Raw genomic sequence first — 15,298 nt, forward strand, 5'->3', positions numbered from 1 at the left:
GACACTTGCCAAAGCCGTTTTGGTGCAGCATGCTTTTGGCACAATTTGCCACAGTATTCCCACTCCTGCTGGGTATACAGCCTGCCAATCTGAAGCTTATATGTAAGCTCCACACACATTATACAATTTCCCAATAACACTAAAGCAGGAGTTGACCGGCTTGTTTTTCTAAGGCCGTGTCGACTGGACAAACGTTTACTTCCAGCAGACAAAAAAAACATCGCATGTCAGTTTCTTTTTACCTCTAGCTGTGGTACACACAATGAACCATTCAACTGTCCTCGCACTGCTTTGCAGGAGAATAAAGAATTCCCTCAACTCATTCATTATGCAACTACAATACGCTTCTGCGTGAACTGAGCTGCACACACTCACCCCTCTTGGGTCGGTCATCACTGGAGGCCTTTGGGCAATCCCTACTCATGTGGCCTTCCTCGCCACACTTGAAACAGCCTGAAAAGCACAAAGACAGACGCCCATGAAGCAAGCAGATTTGTGTTCATCCAAAAGACCTATTTCAGAAGTTTCGCTATGCCACTGCTGCAGCAAAGCATGCCTCTAAAGCAGTTCATTTAGCAGGCTGAAGGGCAACTACGGCAAGAAGCCTGTCCTGCTCAGCATTTAGACATGCAAAGGGCAGGAAGGCGAGAAACTTTTCTCGTGAATTAAAGTTGGCTAGAGAAACCACAACAGCACTGTCCAGGCCTAAGTCAGCAGAAAAGCCCGGGACTAATCTCATGGCAGAAGGTTCCATAAGGGGGGGCGGGGTCCAATATAGTCTGAACAAAGCTTAAGGGGGGATGAGGGTCTCGAAAACTTTTTTTATTATTTCTTAACATATCTTCCTGAAAATTGTCATGCAGATATATCTTTGAATGCTGATTCCAAATATATATTCAGATTTGATATATCTCATCTAGAAATGAAGATATCGCAAAATAATTTATCCCACATAGGTCTTTTGTTATGGGCCATTACGATAATTTCTTAATTAAAAAAAACTAGTTTTAAAGAATAGCTGTCATTTCCAAGGACCCACTGCACATCCTAAATCTAAAGAAATTTATCAAAAGTCATATAGGTCATGAATGAATAACAAAGTAGGAAGAAAAAAACAATGCAGGAGTAATTAGCTTACACCTGACCTAATTGCTAGTCTATTGGGTTTAATGAAAAATGGAAAGCTTTAGGATGTAGCTGAGGTTTTACTGAAAAAAAAAATGATACCTAATTCAATAAAATCAGTTGATGCAAATATTATGAAAAGTTCTGTAAGACAAAAGCATTTGATCGAGAAAGCAAAGCTGAGAAAATTGCATTCAAAGTTTTGCTTACTCTACCACTTTTGTTTACCTATCACATGGAAAAATTTAATGCTTTAGCATGCAGCCCAGTCATTACTCAACACAATAACACCAAACTCACAGAAATCTGTTCATGTAAAGATTGTGAAAACTTCTGTATTGCATTGGCACTTGACAAAAAAAAAGCTCATAAAGTCATTTGCTATTTTCTATGAATCTGCCACACATTCACAAAAGTCCTGGGCAGTAGTCCTGGGTTCTGTCAGGCTTGTGCTTCTTGGCCATCCCCTTCACCTTTTCAGCATTGGTGTGACTTTTATCAGACCTGCACAGCCTCTGTTTATCTTACGAATGAGGCAGCTCCCAGGACTAACCAAGCTGTGCTGCAACAGCTCTGCTGGTTGCTGCCATTCCTTGGTTGAAGCGAGAAACTGCTTCTGCAATAGCTCTTTTAACAGCCAGCAAAGAGTCATGCGTGTTCTTGGAGCTTTGGCTCCAAATGACAGAGTGTAGGCACTCGATGGCGTTCTGTGTCATGCCATCTTTGCAGCACTCCAGGAGGGCCTTGTCGCCCAGCCTTGCAAAGATTGGCTCAAGAGCAGTGCGAACGTGGCCTGGCAGAGGGTTTTTGTGTGGTAGCTGCTCCACTTGGTTCGCCAAAGCACGATTGAAGGCACACCACGAATCAACCCCTTGAGGACAGCAACTGTGGTCTGGGGCTTCATCGGTCGAGGTCATGTGCAACAGCGTGGCATGCACTGCCTTTTTCATGCCTGCAACGTCGTGGCTGTGGTTCCGCAAGGCATACCCATAGTAGTTCTTTATCTTATCTTGGGTGAGGTTGCCCTTTCCGTTAAGAGATTCTCCTTGTGCCTTCTCAACCAAGTTGCGAAGAGCCGTCCCCATCCGCTTGTAGACATGGTTCAAGCAGTCTTTCTTTTCAATGGATACATATCCATAGACTCCTTCTGAGGTCAATGCATGAAAGGTGTGGCTATCACCATCAGGAAGTATAGTTATGTACCGCAACCCATTTTTTTCCAGCGACCTGTTGAACAAGATGATAGCTGCTTCAGTCTCCATCCGGCCGGCACTGCAGTCAATGTTTTTCATGCACTTGTGGTTCACAGCCCAGTCCCCGTACCCATCATCACTGGGATCAGGTGCCCCTTGGCACCCACGACAGTACCTCGAGAGCACAACGTGGTCCAGTACTAGGCCAGTGTATAGCTCTATGATGCAGCCAACTGCAATATTTGAATTGTGACCACGTGTTTTCCATGTGCCATCAAATATAACATCTACATTTCCTGGTGGATTCAGGAAGTTCTTGTACATGTCCTTCACCACTTTGACGCTTGCTGCTTCTGTAGCAGTATCTACTGCCTGGCAAGCTTTCACCATGGTGTCCATATGCCACCTGAAAGTCTTGTGGTGAAGTCCTCGGCGAGAGAGGTTCATGGTGGCACAAAAATCCGCTAGGGCAGTTGCTCCCTTGCCTATACTTTGAATTCCCTTCATTGCCCGCAAATTCACCTCAAAGGGCGTGATGCTGGATTTCCCGGGCACTTGTGGCGACGAGAAGTGCCGCTCGGCGAAATCGCAATTTGAGCATGTGAGCTCCAACTTCACTGCTAGGCTTTATTTTCTCTCACTGCACTTTGCGAGTTGGAGAGTGGCCATCCCACACTTGCTGCAGCTTGTGGACGCAAACAGCTTCCTTAGCACAGAGATCCACGATGATGTACTCTGTGCCGCGATCGTCGTCTTCACTTGCTGTGCCGACGTTCATCAGCTCGAACTTGCGGGAAGTCGCGGACTTCTTCGCCAATGAAGTTTTAATGTCTGCGTATTTTTCGCGCCCCGTGCACTCCGCCTCCGTGAAAAACACGTCGAAGCGTTGAGCACGCGAGCTCAGTTCAGCCGCGTCCGTCGGCACCGAAGCGGCGTGCGGAAACGCCAAAGTCAACGTTAGGCTTAGGTCAGCCGGCTCTGCTGCTTCCGACGACACGGAATCCGAAGCGACTTGCAGCGTCTCAAAAGTTTGCATTTTCGACGGGCTTCGTCCAGGCGCATCCACCGGCACTGCAGAGACTTGCGGTAACACCGAAGTTGACAACGATCAGCACTGTCCAGCCGCGTCCACAGGCGAAGCTAGCGTCGGCGGGGTTTGTTCAGCCGCGTCCACCGGCGAAGCTGTTGTTGGCGAGCTCAGTCCGGCCGCATCCACCAAGGGCACAGCAGCTTGCGGCACCACCGAAGCTGTAGTTCTCGACAATGTAGCGCTCTTTTTATTCCATGCGCATCTCTTTTTGCTGACTGCTTTTCCCGTGCTTGCTTTCAAGCGCGCGTCTCGGGCCATCGTGACACGCGGAACAAAGCCACCAGGCACGCAAAAGCAAGAAATTAGTGGTTAAAAGAAGCGACTGAATAGCCAAAATATCAGAAGAACGATAAAGAAAAAGGCAGAATGAAAAATACTAGGAAACAAAGAGGAGCGCGAAAAATGACACGCGTGCAGGCAAAAGCAGGCGACGTGAAGGAGTCTAACAACGCGGCCGCGGAAGGCGAAGCATACGTCACGGCCAATCAGAGGGCTCTGCCTCGAGGAGGCGCCCGGTTCACCCAATCAGAAGCTGTCTCTCGACGATTTCCCGCTTGAGAACAGGTGCCAGTCGCTCCGCTGCACGAGAGTCTACAGCGTGCCGAGGGGCGCCGGAATGGAGAGCGGGAAACCAGCTTTCAAACGAGACCAAGATGGCGCCGATCCATTCGCGTCGCGCGGAGCTACGGCAGCTTGAAATGAGGCAAATCTTCGCGCTTGGCATTCAATTTCGGCTCACCGACGTTTCTAAATTGCCGTTTTTTTATACTTCGAGTAGGAATTGAGCCATAATATTTTGTAGAGGCATGGTTGGGACATTAAAGACTTCAAAAATGCAATTTTTGGAAATTGCCATTTTTGACCATTTTTCGCGATTTCAAGACCCGCGTCCCCCCTTAAACAAACAAGGGCCAAAGTGAAGAAAGCAAACACCAATGAAAATGTCTCCTTTGGCTCATTCTGAAGATATAGTCAAACGTCCACATGGCGAAGTCAGTAATATTGGCAATGTGCTTGAACTAAAATATTGAATTTCAATATTGAAATCCGTATTTTTATGCTTGTAAGTATTCACCAATGGATTTTTCTTGCATAAAAGGGGCCATCATATTTTCCAATTATTGGGCAAATGGGAAAAAGCAAATTTGAATCAGAAAAAAGCTGGAACACTCTGCAATGCAAGATACGGTTTCAAGCAGTGTTGACATCTCTACATCAGTGGTATGAAGCAAAGCCAGCCACGCTTTTGCATTCACTCAACCCCAGGAGCCGACTGCATCACCCACAGTGGGACGACGCCATCCTGAAAAGTGCCGGCAAGAGGGAGTGCGCTTTGTATCTCGCACAAGACTCAAGCCCCAACCTAACCTCAAACCTCAAACCCCAAGCACTAACCGCATGGGAACATAGTGTACGATGCCACGCCATCTCGACTCGCCCAGTCTTTGCAAAAGCAGCAGATTACCTCTAAAACAGGGCGTGCAAGAAGTGTACGCACTCGGCCATGCCGAAAGCCATGTGCAGCCACAGCTGGGCTAGAAAAGAAATATGCATGCCAACCCACCTCCCACTCCTTTCTTTAACATTCCGAAATTGCCCGCATGCAACAAAACCACGCCACAGTGTCACCGTCACTGAACACACTCCAGTGCAGGATGTCAAAGATGTCACATGATTCATTCGGAAAGCCTTCCATGCTCATGGAGAAGCAGGCCAAGCATCTACTCAAGGAGCAGGGCCACGAGAGCTGTTCTAAGAAATAGAGATTACCAAATGCAACAGACACAATGCAAACACGTGTGGTTTATCTACAGCAACAAAGAGCTGTTTCGAGTACAATGACGATGGACGAGAAAGCATGAATAGACCTTGATTCTGTGAAGGTGAATTCTGTACATAGTCTATAGACTCATTAGAACAATCCTGTGCTTAGTTCCCCTACACCCAATTCGTAAATTCCAAACTCCTGTTTGGTGGTAACTATGCTCCCCTTGCCTCTCAAGCTGTATTTTTTTTTAATGGGAAATGGCACAGTCACAATCTGCTTTGGTGCATGCAGATACCACCAAGGTGTTACGCGTAGCAGAAAAAAAAAACACTATTAGTGAACACACGTACCGCCACTGCAAAAACACATTCACTCACCTCTACCCCCACTGCCACCTCCTCCTGAGGAATCAGAGTTGGGACAATCCCTGCTCATGTGACCCTCTTGGCCACATTTGAAACAGCCTGCGTGCCAAACACACTCACGTAAGATGCACAATGGGAGACCCTAGCACTCTGAAGGCATCGGCGCAGCTTTGAGGCACTGCTCACAAGTCGCAGAAAACTAGGAATGGCAGAGACTGACATTGAACGCATTGCATTTGGGGTACTGAATTTCGCCTGCTTCGGGAATTTGTCCAAATAAACTTGCTCCAAGAAAACGCCCCCCCGCCCCGCTTTCCGGTGCCTTGTACTGCCACCAGAGGGCAGCACAATAACCATGAATTCCTTGCAAGCACATTTTTTAGTCCCATACTTCAACACCCTACACTTCTTATAAATGACCCAATGTAATGACTGCACGATGCTCTACCACATGGTATAGGCATGAGCAAGCAAGAGCACCTGAGGTATCAAGAACGCATCCCCCCCGACGACAACGCACTGCGCTGTTCAGCTCGCATTCCACGAATCAGCTCTATATGGTGAGAAGGGCTTGTTGGACTCCTGAAGTGAACCACCCACTGCAGAGCAGGGAAGCTGCCCATGCTCGTCTTCCTAGTGTGGCGTTCTGGATAAAGCTTGTTCTTTCCCCCCTCTACATTCTTAAAACCTTTTGGTCCAACACAATCTTCACACAAAAGTTCATGATCAAGTCTACAGGTAAGCAAACCTTGTAACAAAAGCATGGTTATAACAAAGTAGATGTCATTCTCTTTGAAATCGCGAGAGAGCCATGTATTCAAAACTCTGCTCTATCGAAGTAAAACTGTCTGCCGATTGATATAACGAACTAGATCTGTCTCTGAAACCAAAATATGCCAACCGCTATGCACCAGCATATTGCTTTTAGCCCCATTCGGCACTTGTTTGGTGCAGTAGTTCAAAATTTGTCTTGCATATGTCTTCACACAATACTGGTCTTTTTCACCGCACCATATACAACTAGCACTTTTCCCTTATTACAAGTGTCTGTGGTACGCAGCTGGCGAAGCAAAGTATGCCCTCCGAGACTGCAATCTTGGAGACCACGCCTAGCAGTACCGCACCATAAAGTATCGATGGTGCTGCCTGCACTGCATGCTAAAAGCCAGTGCCTCCACTTTTCTTGGCACGATCTCGAAAGCCACGAGCAGACCAAGCTTGCTGGCTGAACTACATCTGCACATGTTGCAGAAAGCGTTTCTGGCATAATGCCAAGCTCTGTCGGCCATATACTTCCAAGAGGTTTGCATGATCTTGTGAAAGCTAATTTGAAAATCGTGGAGGTCGCCCAAGAATACTGCACCAGCTGTGTAGATGATGCACAGTGTTGTGCACCACTTGTTGCTTGACAGACTTTGTTCACATCGCAGTGTGCTACCTGTCCCCTTTGAGCACATCGCCATTTCAATGGTTTCACAACAATAGAAGTGAGCCAAGTGCAAAGCAAAAGACTGTCACAGTGGTACGATAGGCAGCAATCCTAAAGGTTGTTGCATCTGGTGCTAAGAAGTGGTGTGTTGCACATACACAGAGCTGTAGTCTTTGCAAGTATGAAGTTGTGTGCACCACCGTTGGGCATATACTGCAGTAAAGGACAATAACCAATATAATCAAGTAAGAGACACAACGAAGAAATTTTGGCTTCATGTTGAACTTCAGTGCAAAGAGCTTTTATGTTTCATGCTCACCTCTGCCGCCAGAACGACCACCACCAGAAGACGAGTCGGCATTTGGACAATCGCGACTCATATGGCCATCCTCTCCACACTTGAAGCAGCCTGCACAACAGCATAAGCAAGGCACACACAAAATCATCTCATTGAGAGAGCCCATTAAAGACCACTACACCCAGTCATTAGAACAATGCCTCCCATTAGTGCCATGACAACCTAAATTGGCATCCCATCGACTTGGCATACTTTTTTGCTTGCAAAAGGAGGTTCCGTATATAGATGGCACATGATGTCTAAGTAACTTTCTTGAGTGCTTCAATTAAAAAAGAAAAGCTAGCATTTGGCTTTCAACATGTAACAGCACAGGGCACAGCAGACAGAGTCAAAATTGTGAAATGCAATTGATAGAGTTGTGTACATCTATATACAGCACTTAGTAAAACCTAGGCTGGCCCCGATTCAAAGCCAACCCCCGAATGTCCGAGGCCAGAAAAGGAAAGCTTGCCTCAAATGTAGGCCGAACAAAAAGTGAGGACAGCGTACAGAAAATGAAAACAGCATTTATTTAATATGAACATGCCGAACTCTATGTCATCCTCGCTGCTAGCCTCATACGCTTGCGGACGCGAGCTAGCGCCCACGTGTGTGCACAGCGCACCATGGCTCATGCGCATCGAAATGCGGCGCTATCTCTGAATGGCTCCTCCAGAGCCTCAACCTCCATTCTTCCAGAATTCACATCAGTTTTTCTGGCACTGGTGTTGCTGCTTCCATTCAGCATAGTTGGGGTCACTTTCTGCTGGCTGTCGGCTGCACCCAAGGCAGAAGTTGGACAGAACTATGCAGTCTAACACAAGCCCTGTATGGAATTCAATTATACAGCCTACGCCGATATGGGAGCTGTGGCCGCATGTCAACCATGTGCCATCATACACTACTGTGATGTTCTTTGAAAATGTAGTCTCCATTTCAGTGTACACCTTTTTCACTGCCTCTACAGCATCTGAAGATGTGTGCAGCTGCCGCTGCGGCAGGCTTGAAAGTCTTTTTGAGGTGCCCATCATATGTCTTGTGGTGTAACCCACGATGCGAGACATTCATGGTGGCCCAGAAGTCATTAAGAGCAGTTGGTCCTTTCCCAATGCTCTTTATTGCTTGCATAGCTCTGATGTTGACCTCAAAAGCTCTAGAGCCGCTCTTCCTTTGTGAGGACCACTCAGACTGTAGGGTACTACCACAGGAAATGCATGAAAGTACCATTTTCACAGCTAGCCCCAGTTCAGTCTCACGGTGCACTGCTAGGCCGGGCTGCTGACAAGTTGGGCAAAGCGCGGAACCAATCAGAGAGTTCAGAGCAGCAACTTGAACAAGCATAAACTCCTCTTCTGGAGGTGCGGGAATGGCATTTTCCTGTGAGCCAGTCAGCCCGAACTTGCGCTCCGTTGCTGAAACCGCACAAGCAATTCGCGAACTCTCGACGCTTGCAGTTCTGCAGTTTCCACGGACACAAATCGTGTTTTCAGGTGAGCTTGAATAGTGCGACGTTCACTAGGCGAACAGTCAACACTGTGATGAGCGGCAAGGTCGGCCGCCGGCGCATCCGCGGCAGCGAGCGTGCGCCCGCGTTGCAGCTCCGTCGAAGCGCCGGAACTCGTCGATGGCATGAGACTGCCTTCACTGGCGGTTGTTGGCTGCGGAGACATCTCGGCGTTGAACGACTCACCGCGGAAGCGCGTCTCCGATGCTCTGCAGTCGGGCGACAATGACCGCTGCAAGCCCACTCCGTCTGTGCTGGACTAACTTGCGACGGGACACTCGCGTACAGCGAGACTCACTGGCATGTCGATCGTCACCGGTGAAGTAACACTGCGGCCGCGCTTCGACGGCGAAAGATCATGGTTCGTCTCACTATCGCTGGCTGGTGCTCGACTCTGCGCAAGATCCCGCAGCACGTTGGGCGAGAGATCGCACAGCACGTTGGGCGCGTACTCCGCCAATTCTGAACAATCGCCGTTTCTTCCTTGCTGTGACGGGCTTGCGTTTCCGCTTCCCGTACGCATGCTTCGTCCGGTACTTCTTTTCGAACGTGCACAGATCCATTGCACGTGGTCGAAGTCCTCGAAACACAAGAGAAGGAAAGGCCAGAAAGGCTTCCCAACAGCGGACAAAAGCAGACGCTCCTTGCGCTCCTTGCCTTAGCCGCCATTATAGAGCGGCATCGGCCAATGAGGAGGTGCCTTACAACGAGCCGCGGCGCAGAGCCAATCGGGGCGCAGCAGCCATTGGCTGCTCCGTGCTGCCACCCTCCCGTTTTTCTTTTTTTTGTGCGCTTGCTGGCTGGCAGGGGAGGAAGGGAAGGGCTGGGACAAAGAGTCAAAGAGTCTAGCTTTCCAACGATACCAAAATGGCGGCGCTCCGTGGCGGGAAAGCCGAGCAGTCGCGCCTTGAACTTCGCGGCTTTTTCGCAATTTCGGGCGGATGTGTGGACGCCGGCACCGACAAATATATTTATTTTCAGTGCTTAGAGTTTTTCGGTGAAATATTTCAGTACAAGATAGAAATGATGCTGTAGATTCTGAAAAGCGTACTTTTCAAAAATCGTTTTTTTTCCGCGAAAATCGCTATCTGATCCCCGCTTCCCCCCTTAAGGGCTCAAATCCTCACAGCACATCTGAGAGCTCTGAAGGCTTGCCAGTACACTTATTAGGCATATTGGTGCTCGTACTGTGACAAGACACGGCACGGCACACGTGTAAAATTATGGAATACGTGCTGTGTGTCCAGTGACAATAGCCACTTCCCAAGTGTGTTAAGCTTGAGCGCAATACTTCTCGTACGCTTCACTGCGTAACATTACTGTGCTGAGGCAAAACTGTCTTTCGGGAACCGGCATTATGCATCGAGTCGTGCTTTCTAAGCTTCGAAGCCAATCACGAGGGATTACAGAGGCGGAGTCGGTGCGCCATTACTGAAAGCGGCGAATTCTTGCAATCAAAATCACTGCACTGAACAGCAAGAAGCTTCATAGCGAACGAAGGAACAGCTAGGCGTCGCGTTGCCACAGTGGTGACTATGGCTGCCAGCGGATCTGCACTGGTTTGCAGCGGTGAGATAATCAAAACGGTGCCACGAAATCATCCGCATTATCGGGCATTTCACAAAAATAGGTTTCCGGAATATCTGTTGACTGTACACTTGCAACTCCTCCTGCTGACGACACGGCATCAAAGACAATTCATTAAGATTCCTCTCTTACTCGAGCCAGCAGTAGGGAGACATTTCATTCCCTTTCAATAAAATGACAGCTAACTTTGCCTGATTGAAGCACAAATTCCCTGAGTTTTCCAAGACTATTCTGAATCCCTGATAATTCCCGGTTTTCCCGGTTGGTAGCCACACTAGGCCTACCTGCCTTAACTTCCTACCCTGCAGTGGCAAATAAAGTTGTTTCTCTCTCTCTCTCTTCCCGGTTGGTAGACACCCTGAATACAGGCTTTATATTTATCATTTTAAATTACAAACTGGTGCGTTTCTTTTACATCCTCAAATCTAAGCCGACCCTAGAGTAAACGATTATTTGAGGAAAAAAAATGTCAGCCTGTATATATATAGTCAAAATCGGATAGCAATGTAACATACGCACTTTGTATACTGTATTTATTCAAATCTAGGCCGACGTTTATATACATATATACACAGTAAAACCTTGTTAAACCGTACCCACTCAAACACTAGTTTCGTTTTAAAAGTAGTAAAGTCAAATCCCCGACTCAGAGGCCATTGAACATAATGCATTTTGTATCCGCCTAAACCGTACCAGCTTATTGCGTACGCATCGGTTAACACGTAGTGTTTCCACTTTTAGTCGTGCAAGCACAGCTGTGCGTAGTCTCCATCGGATCGCCCCGGCAGAACAAGCCTCAGAGATCGAAACAGCCTCCAAGTGCCCTGTGCGTTGTGGCATCGTACAATCCCTGTTGGCGCTGGCACGCGACAGGGATCTGCTGTTGACTACGGTGTGTGGCATTTGGAATGCGAAGTTGCTCGGCAGCGCTGCTGCAACCGCGAAGAGATGTCGGCCACGAGGTTCAACTTTTCGCCATTGTTGCCTCTTGTTGCCGAAATGTCGGCTAGCGACAGTGATCACGACGACAACAAGCGACAGCACGGGCGACTCAGGCCAAACAGTGACAGAAGCTGCGCACTACGTCAGCCTCATGAATGCAACCGTCGCGACGAGAAGAGCACCTCGCAATGAAAAAGGCGCCCTGCCACTTCTGCAGCGCTACCGCATGCGTGCACAGACAATACATAATGCCAACGAGGAATCTGCTATTAAGCAGAGGGGGCTGCCTGAAAAGCTGCCTCGCAGCTTCAGTAAGCTTGAGGTCGCTGTCGTCGCTGCTAGACAGCCGCAGCACCATACGAAAATAACACTTGTCGCGCGAAGTGAATAAATACTGCATGTTTTTCCCCCTTTCATCGCACTCTCTCGGAGTTCTGTTTTTGGCAGGTAAGTCGTCGATCTTATGCTATTTCGGTTAAGCAGTACTACTGTTTAGTATGTACTCGAGAGCTTTGACCAACTACAGTTTAACGAGGTTTCACTGTACAGTAAAACCTCGTTAAACCGTACCCGCTTAAACAGTAGTTTCGGTTTAAAAGTAGTAAAGTCAATTCCCCGACTCAGCGGCCATTGAACATAATGTATTTAGTATCCGCATAAACCGTACCAGCTTATTGCGTACGCATCGGTTAAAACGTAGAGTTTCCACTTTTCGTCGCGCAAACACGGCGGTGCGTCGTCTCCACCGGGCGGTCCGGCAGAACAACAAGCCTCAGAGATCGGTACAACGGCCTCCAAGCGCCCTGTGCGTTTGCAAGTGAAGCCGCATCAACATCAACATCATTTCGACGCCGTGCCAGAGAGCGAGAGAGCGTTCTGGCGTCATGCAAGCGAGGACTCGCGTCATGCCGAAGCTCGGATAAAAAAGACGCCGGGTGCTCAGCATAGAAGAAAAATTAGACATTGTCCGTGCTATCGAACGTGACATGAAGTCGGCGCTGGCCCGCGACATGGATCTGCTGTTGACTACAGTGTGTGGCATTTGGAATGCGAAGTTGCTCGGCAGCGCTGCTGCGACCGCGAAGAGATGTCGGCTACGAGGTTCGACTTTTCGCCATCGTTGCCTCTGATGTTGCCCAAGTCTCGACTAGCGACAGTGATGAGGACGACACGGAAAGCGACAGCACGGGCGATTCAGGCCCGACAGTGGCAGAAGTTGCGCGTTATGTCAGCCTCGTGAATGCAATCGTCGCAACGAGAACAGGGGTGCGATAACGTAACTATTCCAAACGAAAAGTTTTCCGAACTCCGGCACCCGGCAATGAAAAATGCGCCCCGGAACTTATGCAGCACTAGTGCGCGCGTGCACGGAGAATACGTAACGCCAACGAGGAATCTGCCGTGCGAGTGTTTGCCGAGAGGAGGGGGGCTGGCTGAGAAGCTGGCACGCAGCTCGAGTAAGTTTGAGGCTGCTGTCGTCGTGCTAGGCCGCCGCGGCATCAAACGAAAATAACACTTATGTCGCGCGAAGTGAATAAATACTGCATGTTTTTTCCCCTTTCATCGCACTCTTTCTGAGTTCCGTTTTCTACAGGTAAGTGGGCGATCTCATGCTATTTCGGTTAAACAGTATTACCGTTTAGTACGTACTTTTTGCGAGCTCCGGCCGACTACGGTTTAACGAGGTTTCACTGTATATACATAATTTTCATTTGCACTGAAACTCTTAAAGGGCAAGAAGTAACAGCACGTACAATTACTGAAACTATGCAAAAGATTAGAGCATTTCAAGTATTTGTTCTAGATTCCCTGAAATATGAAAAAAGATGTCAGCCTGTATATATTAGTCAAAATTGGATAGCAACGTAACATACGCGCTTTGTATACTGTATTTATTCAAGTAGGCATCAGAACTGTTTTAAGAGTTTTTGTTTAAATTTTTAAGAGTTTGTATGCCAAATTTTGTTAGTATAAGACTGATAAATGTACTAGGTTATTTTCATGTGATCGTGGGAAAGAATAGTTGGTGTTGCAGTAATTGTAGATGCTGTTTGAATAGATATCGGCACTTAGCGGCCTACAAAAAGCTAAATAAGATACAGCGCACAGCCTTTTACAAAAATTATTCATGATGAAGTTCCCGCAATATCGCTATTTTGCTCATGTGTAGGACATAACTAGTACTACAGCAGCTACACAGAAACTAATGATGTATTTGAAATCTGCTTGTAATGATCTATAAGTGGGTGGATTTTCAAGTCTCCAGTACAAATATTTAAGAATTTTTTTTTTAGGAGTGCCTCGTCTAATAAAAGCCTAATAAAATTTAATTTTTCTGGGTTAACGTGTCGTTTGGACTGCTCAATGTTTCAGACTATTTTTCAGCAACCCCCCCCCCCCCCCAAAGAAATCTGGAAAATCGGTCGGCTACTGCAACTGAAAGACTTTTGCATAGAATGCATAGCAAAACTGCAGGGTATTCCATATTTGTTAAACCAACGTTCGTACAAAACAGGGTTTGCACTAAAAAGCTGCAAACGGGCCCTTAAGCTTTCAAAGGTACACTTCATTTGATTCAAACATCAAACATTCCTATCCTGCACACGACAACGCACATCCAGTGCAACACAGGTTGAGAAACCAGCCACTCACCTCGTCCGCGGCCTCCTCCACCTCCAGAGTCTGCATTAGGGCAATCTCTACCCATATGCCCTTCTTGGTTGCATTTGAAGCAGGCTGCAACAAGAGATTAGTCGGTAAGACACCACCCAGACCCTGTCCTGCTGCCCTCTCTGCATCTAATCTCAACTGCACCAGTGCCAGAATGCTTACTTGTCAACTCTACTGCTGAGAACTTGAAGGCACAAAGAATATCAGTCTGCACATTCAACGAGCTTCATAATTCATGCACAGCACCCACAAGCCTCACCTACAGAACCCTGCCCTTGTTATGTCTGCAGTGTCCATAGCAGTGCTTCAAAAATTGTGAATGCAGGGTCTGCACCATTTCTGTTATTTCAATTGCAGCAAGTTCCAATAAAAACTGGTCAACAATGACCGCGTTAGACTGCTTCCATTACTAACACTCGCGAACTAGCTAAACTTTCCGTACCTCCGATACTAAAACACAGCCAATAATCCTAGGCACTGATGCAACCCGATCAGACGAGATGACAGCACAAGACAGGCCGCTTTTTGCTTTTGCTGTGGCAGAATGCACGCAAATGCAGGTACTCATTGCAAGCACAGCAACAAGGCAGGGATTGAGTAAAAAAAAAATACGAAAGCAGGCTAGGTGACTCATCGCAAGCTAAACATCCAGTGAAAAGTAACAAAAGGACACTACTAACACCAGCAAGAACGGTCCCATCATTTTCTGTTTGCACAGGAACCCTGGTTTGGTGATCGGGCGAACCCGACAGACCTAGCAGGTGTGCGCCAAGCGGTGCCGTGCAAGACAGACAGGCAGGCAGGCAGGCAGGCAACCCCTACAGCCTCGCAACACAGGGGACCACTCACAAAAATCGAGCAGCCTAGGCTACGACAGAGCAGACCAGCCCCCGCAAAGCAAGCAACCACAGCAAGAGGGTTTCGATGTAAAGCCCAGGCGGCGTTTACCACTTCACACCTCTGCCACCTGTACGACGCCCATCCGAACGACGTCCTCCGCCGCCGCCGCCTCCACCTGCCCGGTTGTCCCAGCCAGAGTGCACTGTGGTACACACACGCACCTTGTCAGGCATTTCTGCCCAAGAGCACACAGTGAAGGGCCCCGTTGTAGCACTGTTCCCACTGCTAGAGTCACGAACAACTTCCCTGGCCGTCGCAGCACTGGAAATCTTTATGGTTTTAAACACAGTCGACTCTATAAACAGAACCTCAATGTACCAGGGGAATTGGTTCCATTTATCAGAAATTCCACTTACTGAGAGACAAGACAGTACATTTGCATGAATAC

At 47.9% G+C, this 15,298-nt stretch overlaps 1 protein-coding gene across 6 annotated transcripts in view; it reads right to left on the reverse strand.

Annotated features, from left to right (window-relative positions):
- Nucleotides 1-15,298, reverse strand: part of LOC142560842 (ATP-dependent RNA helicase DDX4-like) — a 109,037-nt gene that overhangs the window by 47,246 nt on the left and 46,493 nt on the right. For 4 of the 6 annotated variants that reach the window (XM_075673223.1, XM_075673222.1, XM_075673228.1 and 1 more), the window contains 5 exons: nucleotides 14,969-15,052; nucleotides 13,993-14,076; nucleotides 7,290-7,379; nucleotides 5,554-5,640; nucleotides 376-453 (listed from right to left, as the gene is read on the reverse strand). In XM_075673223.1, coding sequence (XP_075529338.1) covers nucleotides 376-453; nucleotides 5,554-5,640; nucleotides 7,290-7,379; nucleotides 13,993-14,076; nucleotides 14,969-15,052 — 423 coding nt within the window. The remainder of the gene's footprint in view (nucleotides 1-375; nucleotides 454-5,553; nucleotides 5,641-7,289; nucleotides 7,380-13,992; nucleotides 14,077-14,968; nucleotides 15,053-15,298) is intronic. The other 2 variants (XM_075673224.1, XM_075673225.1) reach the window with 2 other exon arrangements.

Source organism: Dermacentor variabilis, chromosome 10 (assembly GCF_050947875.1).
Source record: "Dermacentor variabilis isolate Ectoservices chromosome 10, ASM5094787v1, whole genome shotgun sequence".
Lineage (NCBI taxonomy): Eukaryota > Metazoa > Arthropoda > Arachnida > Ixodida > Ixodidae > Dermacentor > Dermacentor variabilis.